General features: G+C 33.8%; 1 protein-coding gene across 8 annotated transcripts in view; it reads right to left on the reverse strand.

The window, feature by feature from the left end:
* Positions 1-260: 260 nt before the first annotated feature.
* The window catches only part of LOC115454496, a 63,309-nt gene continuing 43,641 nt past the window's right edge, over positions 261-19,928 (reverse strand). For 2 of the 8 annotated variants that reach the window (XM_037437989.1, XM_037437985.1), the window contains exons 3-20: positions 17,867-17,959; positions 16,086-16,189; positions 15,399-15,548; positions 14,771-14,897; positions 14,139-14,253; positions 13,579-13,696; positions 12,476-12,565; positions 11,694-11,817; positions 11,382-11,511; positions 10,885-10,988; positions 9,998-10,018; positions 9,246-9,434; positions 8,862-8,956; positions 8,408-8,511; positions 8,091-8,178; positions 6,562-6,774; positions 6,068-6,220; positions 261-1,675 (exon numbers count right to left, since the gene is read on the reverse strand). In XM_037437989.1, coding sequence (XP_037293886.1) covers positions 1,627-1,675; positions 6,068-6,220; positions 6,562-6,774; positions 8,091-8,178; positions 8,408-8,511; positions 8,862-8,956; positions 9,246-9,434; positions 9,998-10,018; positions 10,885-10,988; positions 11,382-11,511; positions 11,694-11,817; positions 12,476-12,565; positions 13,579-13,696; positions 14,139-14,253; positions 14,771-14,897; positions 15,399-15,548; positions 16,086-16,189; positions 17,867-17,959 — 2,067 coding nt within the window. In that variant the 3' untranslated portion in view covers positions 261-1,626. Of the gene's footprint in view, positions 1,676-2,215; positions 2,359-6,067; positions 6,221-6,561; positions 6,775-8,090; positions 8,179-8,407; positions 8,512-8,861; positions 8,957-9,245; positions 9,435-9,997; positions 10,019-10,884; positions 10,989-11,381; positions 11,512-11,693; positions 11,818-12,475; positions 12,566-13,578; positions 13,697-14,138; positions 14,254-14,770; positions 14,898-15,398; positions 15,549-16,085; positions 16,190-17,866; positions 17,960-19,928 lie in introns of all 8 variants that reach the window. The other 6 variants (XR_005112257.1, XR_005112256.1, XR_005112258.1 and 3 more) reach the window with 6 other exon arrangements.

Consider the following 19,928-nt stretch of genomic DNA (forward strand, 5'->3'; position numbering starts at 1 on the left):
ACAGACGTTGTCCCGTCTTAACTATGAATTTGCAGCGCGCATTCTGTCAATCGCTGACGGTTATTTCAAACAATTGACAGTAGCGAAATAGGGATTCATTTTTCTATATATAGATTAAATCGCAATCTCTTTAATAAAATGGGAAGAATAAAATTCCATTTTGTTTATCTGGTGTATTACTTTTTCTTTCAGGAAACATGGCAAGCTTTCAAACACACACGTAAGTGACTTAACACGTCATAGTTAAATAAAAAACATGCTGAAAAAAGGCATTTTTATTTAAAAAAAAAAGAGGAAAAAATTATATTACACAGAACACAATTGCGCAACATTTATAAATAAATATGTTTTGTTTAAACATACGGAACCACATAAAACATTATGCGTTAACATTCTTAGTATACAAAATGAGTATACACAAATTTTGTCATGTTTTAATATATAAATATGAATCACTTCATTAAAATATAAAAAAGTCGCTACGAATATTTTGGACTTTTCCATTGACGTATAAATAAGTACTTTCTTGGCAGATATTCGAGTTTTTATTGTCGATAGATGTAAATAATGTCGCTTATGAAAATTATGAAATTGTGGATTAATACTATTTGTAATTTCGAATATTGTAAACGAGTAAGTAGAAAAAACTGTCCATATTTCATCAAAATTATTTCTCATATTTTTTTTTCTATTATAAATAAAATATGGGCAATATTTGTAAATATTTTCTTTAAAAAATCTGAATAGAGAACTCTGAGATCAACTTTTTAAAGCACCAAAAGCCAAAACATTCGCAGCGCATTACAAATACAACTACAATAATAACTGTCAGTCACTCTCTAATAAACAAAAAAATTAACAACTCACTTGCTTACTTAAATTATGACAATTCATAATCGAGATTAGAGACGGCGTCGCGTTTGATATTTAGCACCAATGCTCTTGATTTGGATGTAAATAAAAAAGCGTAAATGTTACATAGAATTTTACTGATTTTTTATTTCATTGTTATTGCGTTGTAACGATTTTTTTTATATTTAGGCACGATAAAAAACGCTGATCTCCAATCTAGATTAAAAAATAGGTGGTCACTGGAAATTATGGCCGTATTTAACTCTAATGTAACGTCGAAAGCTAAAGCGCGTGTTTATTTCATATTGCACGTACGACATTAAGATCACTTTGTGCATAAAGCACTTATAAAACTAAAAAATAAATAGTCACTTTTCAGGGTTGCCAACAATTGGTTTATGGTAACTATGTTTTCCAAAAAAGAAAATGAGGTAGAATTTTTTTTCCGTCAAAAACCCCTCTTTTCTTTGCCGACGTTTTGCTGGTGTGGCAAAAACAGCTTTCAGTGGGCTCTAGCGATACCTAAAACTAATTCTACATGTACGCCAGCGAGTGACATAAGCGGGAGAATTTCAAAAAGTTTTTTTCATGGTAACAATTTTAGAACCTCTACGTTGTTCCTTAAAACTATGTTTTAATAAATATATTTGTAAAAAAGCCTACGAATTGTATATCGTGTTTATAGCTGATTACAATTGTACTCGGAGAGTTTTAAATAGATAAAAGTTATGACAATGCTTTGTGCATTCGAAGCGCTTCACCATTTTTTTTTCATCACAACATTCTTATGTTTTTGTCGGTGTATGGAGATGAGATGTAAGTCCTGAAAAAAAAAGAACAATAAATATTGGATATTTCATTGATGTTCCTTGAGGATGTCTCACCTTAGAAGGTTTTTTTTTTATTTTCTTGTGAATAAAAATAACGAAAATGTTTATAAAACATCTATAAGAAGCCTAATTCAACACAGTGCAGTAAGTAAATTTCATGCAAAAAATTAAAACAACAATTAAAACTGGTCCCAAGTCTTAGTTTTTATTAACTTGGAATGAAAACTAAGCCTTTTTGTGTTAATTGGTAAAATTATATAACTGTAGTTTATTTTTTACACTCAGAATGTTTTTAACAAATAATTCAAGTTATAGATATCTTCCAAGAAATCAGAATCCTTGTTTTAATTAAAAAGAAAAAATAAATATTTAAAATTAAAGCAAATATAATTCACTGTGACAAAAAAAAAAACTAAAAAAAAAAAAATATTTATAAGTTGCAACATCGTAAATTCGTGCCATAAATATTTTTAAAAAAAACCATGCAAAGCGTTTCAACAAAAAACACTAACTATTCTAGCTACAAAAATTACTTTACTGTATCTTTAATCGACCTTGAACGTGGAAAATTCTCGAAATATTATTTTTTTTGGGTTTTTTTATATATTTTTTTATAATTTAACTTGCAGTCTTCTTGCTTAGCTTGACTTATTCAGTTAGCACAGGGAGCATGGATCTAAAAGAAGAGTATACACAGAATTACAATCTAAATCTTAAATTATATATTTTTTAAATAATACGATTCTATTGCGTAGGTACAACATTTTAAAATATTGTTATTTATAACGAATGAAAAGAAAAATTTACGAAATCATGTTACGCAATAAAATCGAGTTAACATTAAATATAAATAATTTATAACAAAATACGTTTTTTTTATAACTTATCGTAAATTTTTCTGTCTAAGAGATAATAGAGGTTTCTTAAAACAATTATATAAAACATGAAACATTAATCACATAGGTCAAATGCTATGTTCAAGTTATTGCTCCAAATGCTATAAACCATTAGAAAGCCCCTATTTTCTCTATACATAAATACTGACTTTTCAACAAATTGTATTTATACCTAATTTTTACTTTTATCTCGTAGAGATCACTTGATCAAATATTTGTATGAACTTAAAAATAAGCCACAACACAACAGTAACTTGTTCGGGTTATGTGATGTTAAGCATTAGAAGCTTCAAGCTATGATTAGAAGCCACATAATATTTGGATCAACCACGAATGGTTTTAGAAAAGATGACATGAAAACATGTTTTTATTTTTTTTTTAATTTAGCTGACGCGTCACTAGACGAAACATGAAAGATTTTAAAAACTTAGTTACTTAAGTATTGTTCTATACTTATTATTATTAACCCAATGACAAATATTTTATTAGAAAACTCATCTTCAACAGATCTTTTACGAGTGAAATAAACATTACGGGATTCAGACAGCGTTGGGATATCTAAGTGTACCATTTATTTATTTATGTAGTACATACTTTTTATATTAAAATGTATCGTGCTTAATGCCGGAGACATTTTCTACAGATGCAGAAATGAGTCAATATCAGTTAGTGTAATAAAAATATGATAAAATATGAAAAAAAAACATTAATTTACCCACCACCCAAAAAATACCCAAAACATAAAGGGTTTGGTAACACTTGGATTTTTTGTTGAATAAATCTAAATTCCACATATTTTACGTTATGCTATATAATCGTATCGATCGTATTGCTACACTTTAGATACGAAGAGACATAAATCATTTCTTTGTAGTAGTCATTTATTAAATACTAGCTTTTGCTCGCGGCTTCGCCCGCGTACAGGAGTTTTCCGGGATAAAAGTCCCACTATATATTTTCCCGGGATAGTAGCCTATAACCTTCGCAGGGTCTTATACTATCTTTATACCAAATTTTGCTTTCTTATACCACATCTTATGTCATGTCCTGTTACCGTGGGAACGGGATAAAAAGGATCCTATATCCGTCTCCTGGTTCTAAGCTACCTCTCTACCAATTTTCAGCCAAATCGGTTCATCCGTTCTGGAGTTATAAATAGTGTAACTATCACCACTTTCTTTTATATATATAGATGTATACGAAAGATTTTTCTTTCATGTTTCGGAAATAAATTTAATGAAAACGAGAAGCGCCGTATTCAATTTATAAGCGAGGTGACATGTTATATTAAAAAACAAAAATATATCAAGACTTGCTGAAGCGAAGAATAGCATGATTTCGGTAAAAAAAAAAACAATGAAAATATGTGATAGTTATGGAATCAATATTAATTTTGAATATAAATATTTTTGACATTTTATCTTAATTGAGGGCGAATAAATTTACTAAGAAATTTTAACTATATTACGGATAATTATTTAGGCTTTAAATAACAGTTTGCATGATAAATTCGTCAAAAACATTTAGTTTGTCCAATTTTTTGATTTTTACAATGCTATTTTGTATGTCACATAATATAATTTACAGGAGTGCTAACCACCACCATTAGTTTTTTTTTAAATCATGTTATAATTCTACTGCTGCAATTACGTATACGTAAGAAAATAAAAAAATACCTATAATAAAATAAACATAAATTAAAAATCAAAATTTAATCCCGTTTTTTTTTTTTAATTAAACACAATACATATGTAATATTAATATTTTTTATAATTCTTATTTTTTTTCTTAAGGCAAATTAACAGATGATGTGTGGCAAGCACTCCCTCCTAATTGCACGTGATTCGCACATTTATATACTTTTATCGTACGATAAAAAATATAAAAAAACGCAATAAGTACCTTCCGTTTCCAAAGCTATGGGAATGAGACCTTGGCAGCGTTGAAATTAAAAATACATATAAGCAATACAGCCGTAATGAAACTAATATTACTCGTGGCAGTATGTCACATTTTTTTATGTGTCATACGTGTCAATTGCCTTATTCTCTTTTAAAAAAAGGATAAATGTATTTTTTATTACAAAAAATGCCAGAGAAGAAGACAATCTTTACTAACAAAATTAGCTCGGAATATAAGTTATTTAGCAATCAAATCAACCTTTTTAAATTAAACTACTGTACGTTATTTACACAGTGACAGTTAATTATTTGGATACACATTTTATGTTTTAATTCCCATTTTAAACTGTTTTTTTTTTTACATTTAAGACGCATAGAATTTATTGACAATATTTTCGTAATTGTCATTGTGTAAAAAAATGTCAAAAGCTTAAACTATATTTTAATACCGACTTCGTGATCGATTTTGCATCGCAATATAAGCCTTTATTTAGAAAAAAAAGTATTTAAAAAAACCAATAGGCATTAAATAAATTAATTTAATTTTGCTTAACAAAATTGACCTCTTGGTATTAGATACTTTAAAAATATGTCAATTATTATAAATAAATAGACATAAATGTTCATATGTGTTTTATTACAATCGTAGGATTACTTTGACTTATAACACTTTACATAGCCCCATGATAGAAAAGTATTTTTTCTTATAATTTCTAGTAAGGTAAGTTAACATAATTCTAGATGTGAAGTAAATAAAACGCTGAATGTAATAAACTGACAAAAATAAACTTTTATGTCTATGCTTGAAGTGCTTAGTCCAGGCTAAGGAATACAGAAAACGTACAGGTTTTTTTTTTCGAAAAATAAAGCCATTGGCGCTGTAGCCCAGACTAATAACGTAGTCTATGTTTAATGCATGTGTTTTATGTGAATGTTAAAATATTATTTTAAACTAGCAAATAAAATTGTGGATGTAGGAACTGATATTCTGGCTTTAGTGATAAAAAAAACTCAAATGCAAAACGTAAGCTAAATTATATCTAATGTTGTTTTCGCAGAGATTTCATTTGGCAAATGCAAACTCGCATTGTCTTAGCTGCTGGTACATAAAGTCTAAAATCGCTAAACTAACTGTAGTACGATTAAACAAACGGTACGCAGAATAACTTAATTTATATCTAAAATTATAGTAAATAACAAACTAATATCTATTCATACTTTATTATAAGTTATTTTTACTAAATAAATATATTGTCCACTGTAGACGCTAAACTCAAATGTGGGGTACCCCATTTATGAATTCAGTTAAAGAAAAATATTTTGAAAAGTAGGCGAAATCCCTCTTTTGAGTTTAAGCTGATTCCGTCCCAAATGTCATCAACATTGCTTAGAATTCAGTTGCTTTCGATGGATCTAGTACTAAATGGGGTAAGTATGTAGTCTGTACCCATATTATACAAATCGAATTAACCGTGAACGGTAAAGCCTAATGCAGTTACTGGCACATTAAGACGGATCTATTAAATGGGGTACCCCATTGTTTTTTTCACACTCGACAATTAAAATGAATCTACGGAGGAATACTTACAGCTCCATATTGTGCACGGTGGATCTGGGGCATGTGTTGGGCACTTTGACATGGCAGTGCTTGTGGCAGCGCAGCGTGCAGTCGCGGCACTCGTAGCCTTGCTTGCCGAGCCGCCGCGCCACTGTCTTACCGCACACCTCGCACACTGTGCCGCTGGAAACGTTCGGTTTCATATTGTAATTAGAGTCTTTGGGGGCAAAAATTTATAAAAAAAAAGATGTAAGTGTTGCTTATATTAAATTACACGTAGAAAAAAGTCGTAGGAGGAAAGTATTTTTGTAAACGGATAAAAGGGATGTAACTTTTTTTTGTTGTTTATTCATTAAAACAATCAAAAAGGTAAAACATAGATATAACAATTTTGTTATTTGCAGTTTATCTTTTTTAATTGGTGTGCCATGTGTTTAAATCAGTATATAAAAAATGCACCTTGTATACTATGGGACGGTTTAATTTTTTTTTGCGCCGAAAAAAAAAAATTAAAACCAACTTACCCAGTAAGATGCTTAGCAATAAATGTGTGCTCATTGTAAATATGAAGTTTGACCCCCTTCCGCCGCCACCGGGATCGCTGGGCGATGGCTAGTGGCACCAGGTAGTGCTTCTTGATGCCCGCCTCGATGGTCTCCAGCACCAGGGTCGAGGCTTCGTGGATGAACGTCCTCGCTGAAGCAGTACTGAAGCCGGACGCTTCGCTAAGAGAGGACCTTCGGACGTCAATTTTACGAAATCGGGTTTGGGGCGAAAGGATTTGGATGGGGTAAATGGTAGGTATTTGATTTTTTTTTTCACGGTGGAGTAAGCGTTTTGGGATATTGAGTTAAAAAACAATGAAAATTAAGAGGTATTTTGGATAAATTAATAAGTTGGCCGAGATTACAAACGAAAAACAATAGAAAAAAGTTTAAGTAGGTAAGGATAATTATTTTTGAAATTGAATATTTCGAGGGATTTACATAAGGAAAAAATTATCAGAAATAAATGCAGGATAAAAAGGAACACATAAAACACAAAAAGGTAATGTAAACACAATGATATATGAAAGCGGAAAATACATGCATTAATAGAAACAGCCATTTAGTATGAGAAAATACCAGTGTTACCAGTTTGCAGAGTGCCATTACCCCCAGCGTGAGTGTTGACAGATGAAAAAAAGAAGAAAAATATACAATTAGTGCCGATGTTACCTAAAAAATCGGTAATTATCTATGGCAAGATTTCATTATTCAGTTAGAAGCGGTGGCGTTAGTTTATTTCGTATGCCAATTGTAGTTAGAAATAATGTAGTCTTGCCATGCTTAATCCGAACTAACCAAAGCGTCAAACACCTACTTTTATACTAGTAACTATAAACAGGGTTACCAGCTATTAGCTAATTTTCTACGCCAGTAATCTTGTAGAAGCTCCAACAATTTTCATTTTGAAAAACACTATTAAATAATGGAGTATTATATTTTTGCACAAATTTCTAAAAACACGACTTATTAAATTTATAATTATGCAAGAAATATTTTTTAGTGTTAATTCTTATAAAAGTCTTTAAAAAAATATATCAAACCTTTTTGGCTATCAAAAGGGCTAAGAAATGATAACAAATCTATATAACTCTTGTTTAATTCTACAAAAATGTATCAGTACATTTATATGTGCAAAACTTTCTCAACACTTATTGTTTACATAATTACAACACTTTCACCAGATAGAAAATGGATGAATGAGACACCATAGAGCCAGCATGTATCTCAATACTATCATTTGTTGATAAATATTTTTTACAGCATACTATGTTATTTTTATGGCGTAATTAAATATTTTTAATATTTTTTTAGGATATCCTTTGTACAATATTTGTGTACATTATATATTTTGATTTTATAGAAATATGAAACATAAAAAAAAAAACAAAAAAAAGACGAAAAAATATTATCAAAAAATGACACCAACAAGTTACGTGGGCTCAGTTGTGATATCAATGCCGGTACATCACGTGTGCTGTTATCGTACGTATTGTTGTTGAACCCACCTTCTCGAGGTCCTGGATTCATCTCCCGACTGCGCGGGGGATGCACCGGCGGAATACACGTTTCTGTTTGGGACGGATAGGGCTTTTTCTGCAACACGATATGAAGAACGGTATTACGTTAAAAAAGTATCATGCATCATAAGTTTTTTAGTCGAAGCAAAAAGTACAACCTTTTTGTTTTTTAATTATTTTTTTTACGTTAAAAAGATTTCTATAGGAAACTTATCAATTTAATTAAGTTATTACTTTAAAATGCACTGAGCATAGGACTCAAAAGATTTTTTTTTCTTTATTTGAGTTATTGAACGCATCCTCACCATGCGTGTTCCTCTCGGCGCTGATGCTGCGCATGCGGCTCTGGTGCTCGAGCTCGGAGTCGGTCATGTCCAGCGACTGTCCGCGAGTGCGAGATCTACCTAGTCTGCAAGTGGAAACTTTACTTCTAATAACTTGCATGATTATCAGCAATTTTCTCCAATTTTTTGTTTTTGAAGAAACAAGCCTCTTGAATATTTGGTTAAAAAATATAACGCAAATCAGTATAAGATTTACAGGATTATATTATTTGAAGTAGTAGTACCACATGAATTATATAAAAAAAAATTATTAGAGATTATGGCAAGATTATATAAAAAGCTACTAACACACTAACACCAAACAAATTACAAACCCTAGTCTTATTCTATGAATGTATATATTATGCATATATGTCTATGTATCTTTAGTTTTCCAATAGTCATTTTAGTTATACATATATAATTTTGTGCCCACCTCCTTTTGATGGTGCCAAAGAAGTCTCGTCGCCGTTTCCTCGGCGCCGGCTCCGGGGGAACGCTCTCGTTTTGGTTGTTCACGTAGTCACCTTGCTATAAAAAAATGTCTTTATAAATGACATAGTTTTTTATAAATAACTGTAAGTTTTAGGATTTTTATTTTGGCTTATTTTAATTAATTTTTTTTTATCCATAAGCGTCTATGTAAATATTTTCAAAATGCTTTAAAAATAGACAGAAATAAGTATACGTCACATTATAGATAAAAAACAGGGAAAGATAAAATATCATTCCTGATTAAAAAAAATATGACAGTGCCCATAGAACAAAGGTGCATAACTTAAAATAAAGTTAATAACACAAAAAACACACAACACCATACCATGTCTAGATTTTCTCCGTTCGTTTTAGCGCCGTTTTCCTTAATCCTTACACTCTTTCCCGGCGATTGGTTGGGGCTGGCCGTCTTCTCTTTGACACTGTGGTCTACATAGTCTATGGGCTGGAGAGGCGGGTTGTCTATGGCCTCGCGTTCCACCTCGATGAACTTGCCGGAGTCGGTTAGTTCCACCTTCGCGGATATGTTGTGTTAGTATGGCAACACTCGAAAGCGATGCGATTAGATTCTATTGGGGAGGTTTTGTGGCATTTTTGACAGTAATAATTTGTGCGAGCTAAACGAGCTAATATTCTGTATAGTTATTAGGTGATAGAATTTAATGTCATTAATAAATTTTAACTTGAATTTTCTCATAAAAATGTACGTACAATAATCTGAGATTACAGATATTTTATTTGCGGTAGCAGAAAATAAAAGAAATGGTTTTCTTCTTTTTTTACTAAGTAGAGTAACACAAAAAAACACTTTTGAGATTTTTTTGCAATAACAGAAAATATAAAATAAAAGGTTTTCATGTTTTTTTCTTGCTAAGTAGGGTAACAAAAAAAAATTATAATAAGACTGTAAAAATGCCACTACAAACTAGCTGGACATATGCATGCTTTGAAAAGGTAACAAAAAATCTATTTACAAACAACTAAAGGGGTCATCAAATTTATTTACGAATCATATCGATATACTAAAAAAAAACTATGACATTTCGGGGAATGTAAATTTTCGAAAAACGGTCTTACCTTGATAGACTTCTTGGGCTCCTATTTTTTTTTAGCCGCAAACGCAGGCAATGAAAATAAAATGATTAGTTATGAGTTATCGTTAGGGCAAACTTATGTACAATGTAAAAAATAAGCGCGGACTCACTCGTTCATAAACTTTCACAGGCGTAGAGCGGTGGATATGAATAATTAAATCTTTTTTTACGTTCTAAATTACCAAATCACTTAGTTATGTACAGTCAACTACAAAATAACTGAACAGCCTAACTAAAACTAAATGGCCTAAACAGTTTTCCGTAATACTAACAATTTATTTATATAAACCAAAAAGTTCTTGCTAACAAAAAAAAATACTTTACGTACAAATCTTTAGTACGCGGTGAAAATCTACGTTAAATTATTGTTGTAACTAAGTTTTGATTTAATGGTAGTGGGATATTTTATTGTCGCACTTATCGTCGTCACTGTCAAGACTACCTTCATTTTAATAGTCTAATATGAATTTCCCCTTCTACGGATAACTTGTTAAAGTATATATTAAAATAAAAAAATGGACGGTGAAAGAGGAGTTTTCTTCTAATCGCAGATTGCACAGATCATAGTGAATTATCTTAGTATCTGATTATGTTAAATTGCATCTACTACTGTGTTTGACGTAATACGCATAATTGTGTCGACTGGCGATGGATAATCTCTCGTTAGTTGACGCTGTCTGGACCCTACTTTGCTTACCATTAAGTAGTCGGATACATTGTTTTTAATAAAAAAAACTAAAAAAAAACAATTTTTGTAATTGACTGTACAAATACATCAATTAACGTTTAATTTTTCGAAGACGGGCTTACGTATCCACCACTGTACTCAAATATCAAACCTCAAACACACGACAAAGTAGAGTAACTCACCCGCTGCACCGAGTGTATGATGAGTGTGGACTTGTTGGCGGCGCTGGCGGGGCTCATCTCCAGCTCGCGGAGTGCTGACGCCGTCAGCTGTTGCGTCTCGTGACCTGACATGGTAATGACATACGAGGTGTTGGTAATGAGGGTACATGGTATAAACTGAAATATTTCGGAGTTCGACGGCTTGAGACAGAATCATTATTTTTTTATGTAGGCTCAGTTTTTAAGAAGTCAGCCAAGTCATTACCGTCACTCACGTATCATTATCAGCTATATGGATAAATTTTAAAACCTAGTAAACCCAAAAAAAGAGAAAATAATGAATTTAAGAATTAATATTAGTAAACATCATTCCTTATCCTGGATGGGGAGAACGAGTGTGGGAGTCAGAGGGTCACAAAAATACATAAAAAAAAAACAATAAAAATATTTATTGAAGGACCTCCTACTAAGAATACATATAAAAATAATGGTAATGAAATAATGAAACAAGTACATACCATTTTGTTTGAATATGGTCTTGGTGGTGGTAGTGAGTTGTCCCTGAGGCGAGACGGTGCGCAGGCTCTCCTTGATCTTGACCGGCCGCGAGCCCAGCTCGGGGATCTCCGGACCGTCGATGAACAGGAACTGCAATCATTATCATCATCATTAAAATTGTCAACGGAAAACTTTGTGAAGATAAGTAATTGAACTATACTGAAAATTAAAACTTAGAGTACATAAATGATTTAACTATATCGATAATGGTTGTTACTGTTACTGTTGCCTGCGGGGTAAGTATTTGATAAAAAAAAATATAAACCACCCACCTCGACAGTGAGCGTGCCGCTGATGTCGTGCTCCTCCATGGGCCTGGTCTGCAGCGCGATCTGCTGCCGCTGGGACGGCGCCGCCAGGAGTTCGTCGATACCCACCAGGCCTAGACCCAGAAACCTGCAATATAGGACAAAATATGTATTATTACATTTCAATTGGACTCACATGCCTTTTATGCCAAGGCAGGTAGGCAGAATAATTGGGCATTCACATTCGCCGTATTAATTCCGTCCCATGATGTGATAGGGGGCGAGCCTATCGTCATATCGGGCAAAAATTCCATACTCCGGGCTAATATTAAAAAAAAAACATATGACGGACCCATGGCGCTGGAACGAATTAGAATGTAATGAAGGGCGATGTACTCATTATTATTATTATTAGATAACACATACAGAACATTTTTGATACAAAAGTATTCAGTATAAAAACGTATGTTTATTTTTTGAGGGTACAAATAACACTAAAAGGTATTAAATTTCAAGTGAGTTAATTTTAATTTCTTATGTTTACGCGAATGTTAGACATTAAAATAAAAAAAAAATTACGGATTTTTGTTGCCGTTTTTTATATTATAATTTTCTCCCGACGTTCTCAGTCAATTTACTACACAGTAAATTGGAATTCAATCAAACACAAAATAATAAAAAAAAACATTCGCGTCGAATTGATAACCTCCTCCTTTTTTTGAAGCCGGTTAGAAAACGACGCCAATGAAAATGAATTTTGCGATGACGGTAATGAAACACCTACGATGGTAATGATATATATATACCTGTGTTGCGTCGCGGCGCCGCCCGGTGACGGCGGTCCTGTGCGGTCGTACACTTCGAACAGAAGCTCCGCCGTTTGCGGGGACAGCTCGCTGTAACAAAATCACTTATGTCTAATTTTCGCCAACATGTTTTTTTTTCAACCTTATTTTTCCAATATAAAAAAAAATTAACATAGGTCCTTGTAATAATGAGCTAGCGATATATTAACGTTGTTACTTGCAAATACTTCATAGCGGTTACGTCAAATTTTAAAGTGAAACCTGACTTTAATTTTTATTTTATATTATGGCTTTCACTATTTATCTAGAGGTGATTATGCCAATGTCCAGTAATAATAGTTGATACAAAACAAAAACAGACAAAAATCTTGTCCTACAAATGTTTCTCTTTGAATTATTTGTCAAATGCTCGTTTAATTTATTACAACGTCGACTCATATGACCACAGGCGTAAATAACGGCTTTGTTTTATTAATTAAATTATTGACTATCGACTTATAAGTCGTCAGCCCTTTGTGTGCGACTTAAATGGGAATGAAATAAGGTATATTTTTGTTTGTTCAGTATCTTAAGTTCCCACTCATAAGTGAGATAAGTTTATTAATCCGGCCCCTAGTTAGTGCCTTATTATTGTTACTCAATTTCGCTTTGAAGTACATATCAGCTGAGATGCAGTTAAGGTAAATGTCTCTTATAATCTTCGTCAATTATTGAATAGAAAATTTGAATTGATATCTTAAGTGTCAGCATGTAACATATTAAGATAACTCAGCATATTATTGAATAAGATCAATTGTGATAACAGGCGCTCAAATGACATGAAAATTTTGTTTATTAGATTTTTCAATGCCTTAACAGTCAATATAAACTTGTTTTAGCGTTAAGAGGTGGTTAAGAATTGCTTAAATAGCTGTCAAAAACATCACCGGTTTCCTATTTCAAACATTATTAAGAGACAAGATGGCGGACTTTGACTTACAGCTGATCGAGTAAATTTGTGTTTTAACTAAGCATAGCCTTGCGAATTTTTTATAAGTAAGACTGAATGTATACTTAGGATGCTACTCAAAGGTGAGATTGATACGGCGCTGAGTATTACTTACAAGAGGAAGTGTTCCTCCCACTGCGGACTGGTGGTCTCTTTCTTGAAGGCGGTCTGGTTCCTCTGCGGCGGTTCATCCATTTCCACCACGCAATATGGCGCTATGCAACCTGTCTTACCTGGAAATATGTATATGGTATAAGAAGAAGTTTAGAATTAACCCAGTTGTATTACAAACAATTTCTTGTGATACAATAGAAGGATGGAGTTTCAGAATAAAGGAAAAGATTTTTAAATAAAATTGTCGTTAAATATCCTAGTTTTACTTTTCAATTTTTTTATCATTTTGTTGTTTAGTGCGAATATGGCGTGTGCGTGAGTTTATTTCTGATTGATAATCATCATCGCTGCGACTAATTCTCTTAGAGTAGTAGTAGTGACATTAGAAGGTGTAAAATTAAAATTATTTTCTATTGATATTTATTTTGTACAATTTTATTTTACATCTACGGTTCCAATAACTTATTGTAAAGTGTCATTTCCAAAAACATTATATAGTCATTTAGTAAAGCTATATACAAATTACTGTATAAAGAACATTCTAGAACCCAATTATCTCACCCCCAATATCCTTGGCGCCTACCACCTTGACGAGCAGCCGCTTGTCTCCTAGCAGGCCAGGGTTGGACACGGTGGAGTTCGGCGTGGAGGTGTACAACTGGCGGTCATGCTGCAACTAAAAAAGGCACGACTTCCTAAAAATGCCTGATCAACAAAGTAACCTCACCTTATGGTAAGTGGAGTGAGGTCCAATAGAATGTCGACTGACGAGAGATTACCCCTTGACAATCGACATAATTTTGCCGGCCTGTTGGAATCTATACACAGGCTGATCCGGAACGCGACATGTGGGCTACTATGGCGGGTTTTAACACCTTGCGTGCGGTCGCTATCCGGACAAATATAATATATACTATCACCAGCGGAGGGGGTGAACGGATTACGAAGTAAGTACTGATTAGCAGTTCACTGCTCTCATCACCTTCAGGCAAGATGTTATCCTCAAATGCTCCAGTAACAATACTAGGAGTATGTCCTTCAATCCGAACAGCTCATGCACACTGTTACTTGACGGTAGAAATAGACCTACCGAAACAGACATACGACCTAAGAAATCTACCAGTGAGGAAAGGTACCTATAGTTTTGTATAACAAATCCATGTTATATCCAATAAAATATGAGCAGTCCTCACCATGGAATCGTAGTGTAGCGGCAGCCGCGGCGAGGAGTCGACGTACCTGCGCAGCCGCGGGCACGTCGGGTACGGAGTGAGGTTGAACCGCAGGTTTGTGTTACGCAGCGCGCTCACTACAATGTCGCTGGAAAGAGAGGCCATTTTAAAAGCGCTCAGTTCAAATTTGAGGCCGTAAATGATTAGTCCCTGCAATCATTAACTATTAAAAAAAAACAGAATGTCATATCCAACTATGCTCATACATACGTTAACGTTAAGAAATATAATAAATACAACTTGCCACCCACGGCCGACATTATTCATGTATTTATTTATTTATTTGAACAGCCAACAAAACATACACCTTACATAGTTATTTGTAACAATTCCGTAAATAATTGCTGCAGTGCTGTTTTATAATAATTACAGGCCGTCACACCATGAACATATTATTAAATAAAAATAAACAATAACTAGGTATTCAATCAAGCAGCCTATCGCCGTCCACTGGTGAACGTAGACCTCTTCAAGCAAGCGCCGTCATCCTAGTCTTGAGCAGTCCAAACAGTTTTAGGTACCCACGACAAACAATATATTCCATTCATGCGACGTTGAAGCCGAATATGCTCAAACACAACATCCTTACCTGACCAGTTGTTGCAGGTTGGACTCGGTGGCGTTGGGTCGCAGGGGTCCGACTGGGGCCAACGCCACCTTCACTTCAGGCCAGCCGTCGAACTTCAGCTCTCCCGTCAGCTTCTCAGTCACGCATACCACGTTGAGACGGGCGCGGAATCTGGAAGCAGGAAATGATTAATGAATATGAGGCGGTGCAAGAATACACCGCTATCTCTTATCATCATCATCGTATCTCAACGTCATCGGAACTGCAAGACGCATTGATATAATTGTAGTGATAACGCACAGCAATCACGCTAGATAGCGATAGATCATTTTAACTTGCGATGGTAGAATTTGTGTGACGCATAGCATATATACCACCTCCGAATTAGAACCGTTGGAGGCCTCGACGGATCATGCGCAACATCTGCCTGACTGGAAATCTTCCCCTTCCATAGAGGAACCCAACCAACTGTTCCTCTACAGCGGCAACAATCTTTATGTCGCTACAAATATTTGAGTTCATGATGCAACTTTTCCTACTTCTATCCACACTCATCACCGTATATGTATCTACCGGTGGAGATCAGAAACAAGTGGCTTTGTTCCACCAGTAAAGGATACCAAAACTTGTATCATTGTCCAATATTTAAAATCCAGGGTTATTATAGACTTGGATCTCTCCTAGCTGAATTTCGGACCCCAAACTGACCTGTTGACATTGACTCGGTAGTGCGAGACCTCGACCTTCTCCCCTCGTTGGCTGAACGCCTTCAGCTGGAACGCGGGCGTCGCCTCACAGTCACATGTGATGGTCTGGAAACATATAAATGGTTGTATATAAATAATATAATAATATCAGCCCTGTATTATATATTGTCTCACTGCTGGGCACGGGCCTCCTCTACTACTCAGAGGGATTAGGCCTTAGTCCACCATGCTGGCCTAGTGAAGATTGGTAGACTTTACACATCCTCTAAATACCTATAGAGAATTTCTCAGGTATGCAGTTTCCTTTACGATGTTTTCCATCAATGTTAAAGCAAGCGATAATTCACAAAGAAAGCACATAGTTTGGATTTTTAACCTGCGGATATTTGTCTCGGCAGTCCGTTTCACTCCCAACTACGCTATCGCCGCTTCTTCATTATTTATTACATAAGATTGTGCCTTGATCCAATTATTGATTATCCCTCGCATTGACAGTGAATGAATTTCGTGAGGATACCAAATAAAGTCTCTATAAGGAATTTAGATTCCTTGCAGCCTATTGGTAGCTTAAAACCTGTCAGTAAAAGAGGCTCGTACCCAGCAGTAGGGTAGTTTTTTTTCTTTTTTATTTATGCTTTGAAAGACGAGACGAGCTTGCCGTTTGCCTGATGGTAAGCGATACGACCGCCCATAAATATGTTATACTCGTGTCAAAAGGAATCGCAACACAATTAAATTTCTTGCTGTCTAAGATGGTTTACATTCAAATATAATAGTATTACTTCTATGCTTGTTCTTGTTCTGAGATCGTTTCTAAACTATGTCTTTTCATTAAGTCTACTACAAGTTAAACACCAATTAACAGCTTGTTATAACTCTGAGGATTAACATGATAATTAATGCCATTAGACAGTAGCACTACAAGATTTATTTGAAATCTAGTTTAAAAGGGCAATAAAGCAAAGGAAGCAGGACTCAGGATGCGTCCAGCCGCGCGTCGGTTGTCATGATCACAACATCCGCTCGGCTTCAAACGAAACGATTCCAATTGAATCGTCATTGTTACTAAATAGTCTATTGACTATTCGACTCTTATTTTTTAAGAATTGATTTTAAAATAGTCAGATATGAATTTTTACGATAAAAAAATTAACTGATTCAAATATCAGATTCCTAATTAAAACATTTTAATATGTACTTTTATTTCGTGTCAGGTTAAATATTTCATTTCATAGATATTCCAAGTAGATATTTCAGTGCAGATTTTTCGTAAGATAAATACAAATAGAAAAATAAATTAAAACTTGATTAAAAAAGTATCAAATCCTAAAATTATACATCATTTTTATTAGTTCGTTTTATATCGAAATGATTCAGATATCATTTCTTAGTCAAAGACTCAAGGCATAATAATATATGTGTATCATATAATAAGCTTGAAAACCAATCATATCTAAGCGACAAATGTAACAAAAATGAGTTATATATATATTTAGAATCACCATTTTTTTTTTCGTTACATCTAGGTTTTGAAGCTCTAGGACTATTTTAACATCATTAGACTATATTTTTATAAAGTAAATAGTTCAATTAATATGAATTTTCTTATTTAAATCAAAACTTTCAATAGTTTTACTCAAAAGTTTACTGATTATCGCTTAGATATTTCCCTTTCAAGCCTAGATAATACCTTGTAAACGAACTACACAAAAATATTATGAGATCCAACGCAACAACGTAAACTTTTCTCTTTCCTTTTTTTTCTATTTTTTGTATACGTACCACGTCGTCCTTTGAGTCGCACTCGCAGAAGACGTTGGAAATGTTCGGCGGATGGCTGTCCAGAGCACGCACCAGCTCCACGCCGATTCCATGCTGGAACAAGAGAAATGTACCGTAAGATTGACATTTTGGGGTTGTATTTAGCTAGTAATTAGAAAATAATACATAGTGATTTTAGCTTAGTTCGGAATGGAAGTAACAGGCGAGACGAATTTACGCAGGTTAAAACCCAAATAACATTTGACTCTGTAAAGTTATGTGTGGATTTTTCTTCAATAATTATAAATATCCTTCGTATAAACGGTGTAGGGAAACATCGTGAGGAATGTATATACGATACATATGAGAATTCCACATAAAATATTGAAGGTATATATAGTCCGCCAACTAGCAATAGGCCAGCGTGGTGGACTAAGGCAGGCTAATAGACAGTATACAATACAGGGCTGGCATAAATATTATGTAATACCAGTTATGATAATAATAATGTCAGCCCTATATTATATACTTGCCCACTGCTGAGCACGGGCCTCCTTTACTACTGAGAAGGATTAGGCCTTAGTCCACCACGCTGGCCTAGTGCGGATTGGTAGACCTCACACACCTTCGAAATTCCTATAGAGAACTTCTCAGATGTGTAGGTTTCCTCACGATGTTTTCCTTTACCGTTAAAGCGAACGATAAATTCACAAAGAATACACACATGATTTTTAGAAAAGTCAGAGGTGTGTGCCCTTGGGGTTTGAACCTGCGGACATTCGTCTTGGCAGTCCGTTCCACACCCAACTAGACTATCACCGCTTCCAGTTTTGATAAGTATTTAAAAATTATAAAAATCAATCAAGATGGCGGACGTCGCATGCGATCAGTCAAAATGACATCTGTTATCGTAAATAGATTGCATGATAAATATGCAAAAAGGTCTATATACCTATCAAGGTTACTGATGAATCTTTAGTATAACTGTTGCGACACTAGCTTTTGCTTCGCCCGCGTGAAGGAGTTTTAATAATAAAAGTACCGCTATATATTTTCCTGAGATAGAAAATAGTCTATAACGTTCCTAGGGTCTTAAACTATCTCCATACCGAATTTCATGAAAGTCCGTTCAGTAGACTTTGAGAAAATCGATAACATATAGACAGACAGAAAAGAGGATTTTGTTGTATAACATGTATAGATTTCTGCAAGTTACTACATTTTGCGTTTTAATATAAAATCTACAATCACTGGTTCCTATTATAGAACTTATAAAACATAAAATAAATTAAGTACATTTTTAAATGAGTGACTTCATATCTTTAAAATGTCATTGAAATAATGACTATTCTTTCTTAGCCTTTCAATTCAAATCAAAAGTTTATCTGCAGTTGTTAATTCGTTCCTAAATAACGCATTTTCAAATTTTGTTTCTGTTTGTTCAAGTTATTCAACGATACTTAATAAATTCTGATTTGTTTTTGATTGGCAGGAAGGGAAGTTATTAAAGAATATTTTAGACAAATTTGATTACGAAAATCAACCTTGTCTCGGACAATCAATGCTATGTAGTAGTAAATAAAATCATGCCATATAGAATTAATCATTTTGGCGCCAAATGCAGAATACATAAAAATAACAGAACACATTTGAATTATGAAATGTTAAATGTTTATGGCAACCAAACAGCCGTTACTAAACGAATATAAAATTCGAATGCGCGCCATTTTGCGCAACCAACTGTTAAAGATGGCGGATTATACAATTCGTAGTGATGCAACTTATGTTAAAGTGAATGTAAACAATTATTGTGACCAAATTATTGGTTATTGCAGTAATATAAGAGATCGTGAGCCTTGAATTCTGTAAGCTATGAACGGCAGAACTTATCTTTAATAATATCGTTTCATGGTTACTACATAGATACTGATAAATACATTAGAAACTATGTTTGTCTGTTACGCTTTCATGGATGGAACTGAACCAATTTTGATGAAATTTGTTCCGGACGAAACTTAAACTCTAAGCAAGGACATATGCTTAAGTATTGTCACCAATGGAATTGAACATTGACGAAACCTCA

Source organism: Manduca sexta, chromosome 2 (assembly GCF_014839805.1).
Source record: "Manduca sexta isolate Smith_Timp_Sample1 chromosome 2, JHU_Msex_v1.0, whole genome shotgun sequence".
Classification (NCBI taxonomy): domain Eukaryota; kingdom Metazoa; phylum Arthropoda; class Insecta; order Lepidoptera; family Sphingidae; genus Manduca; species Manduca sexta.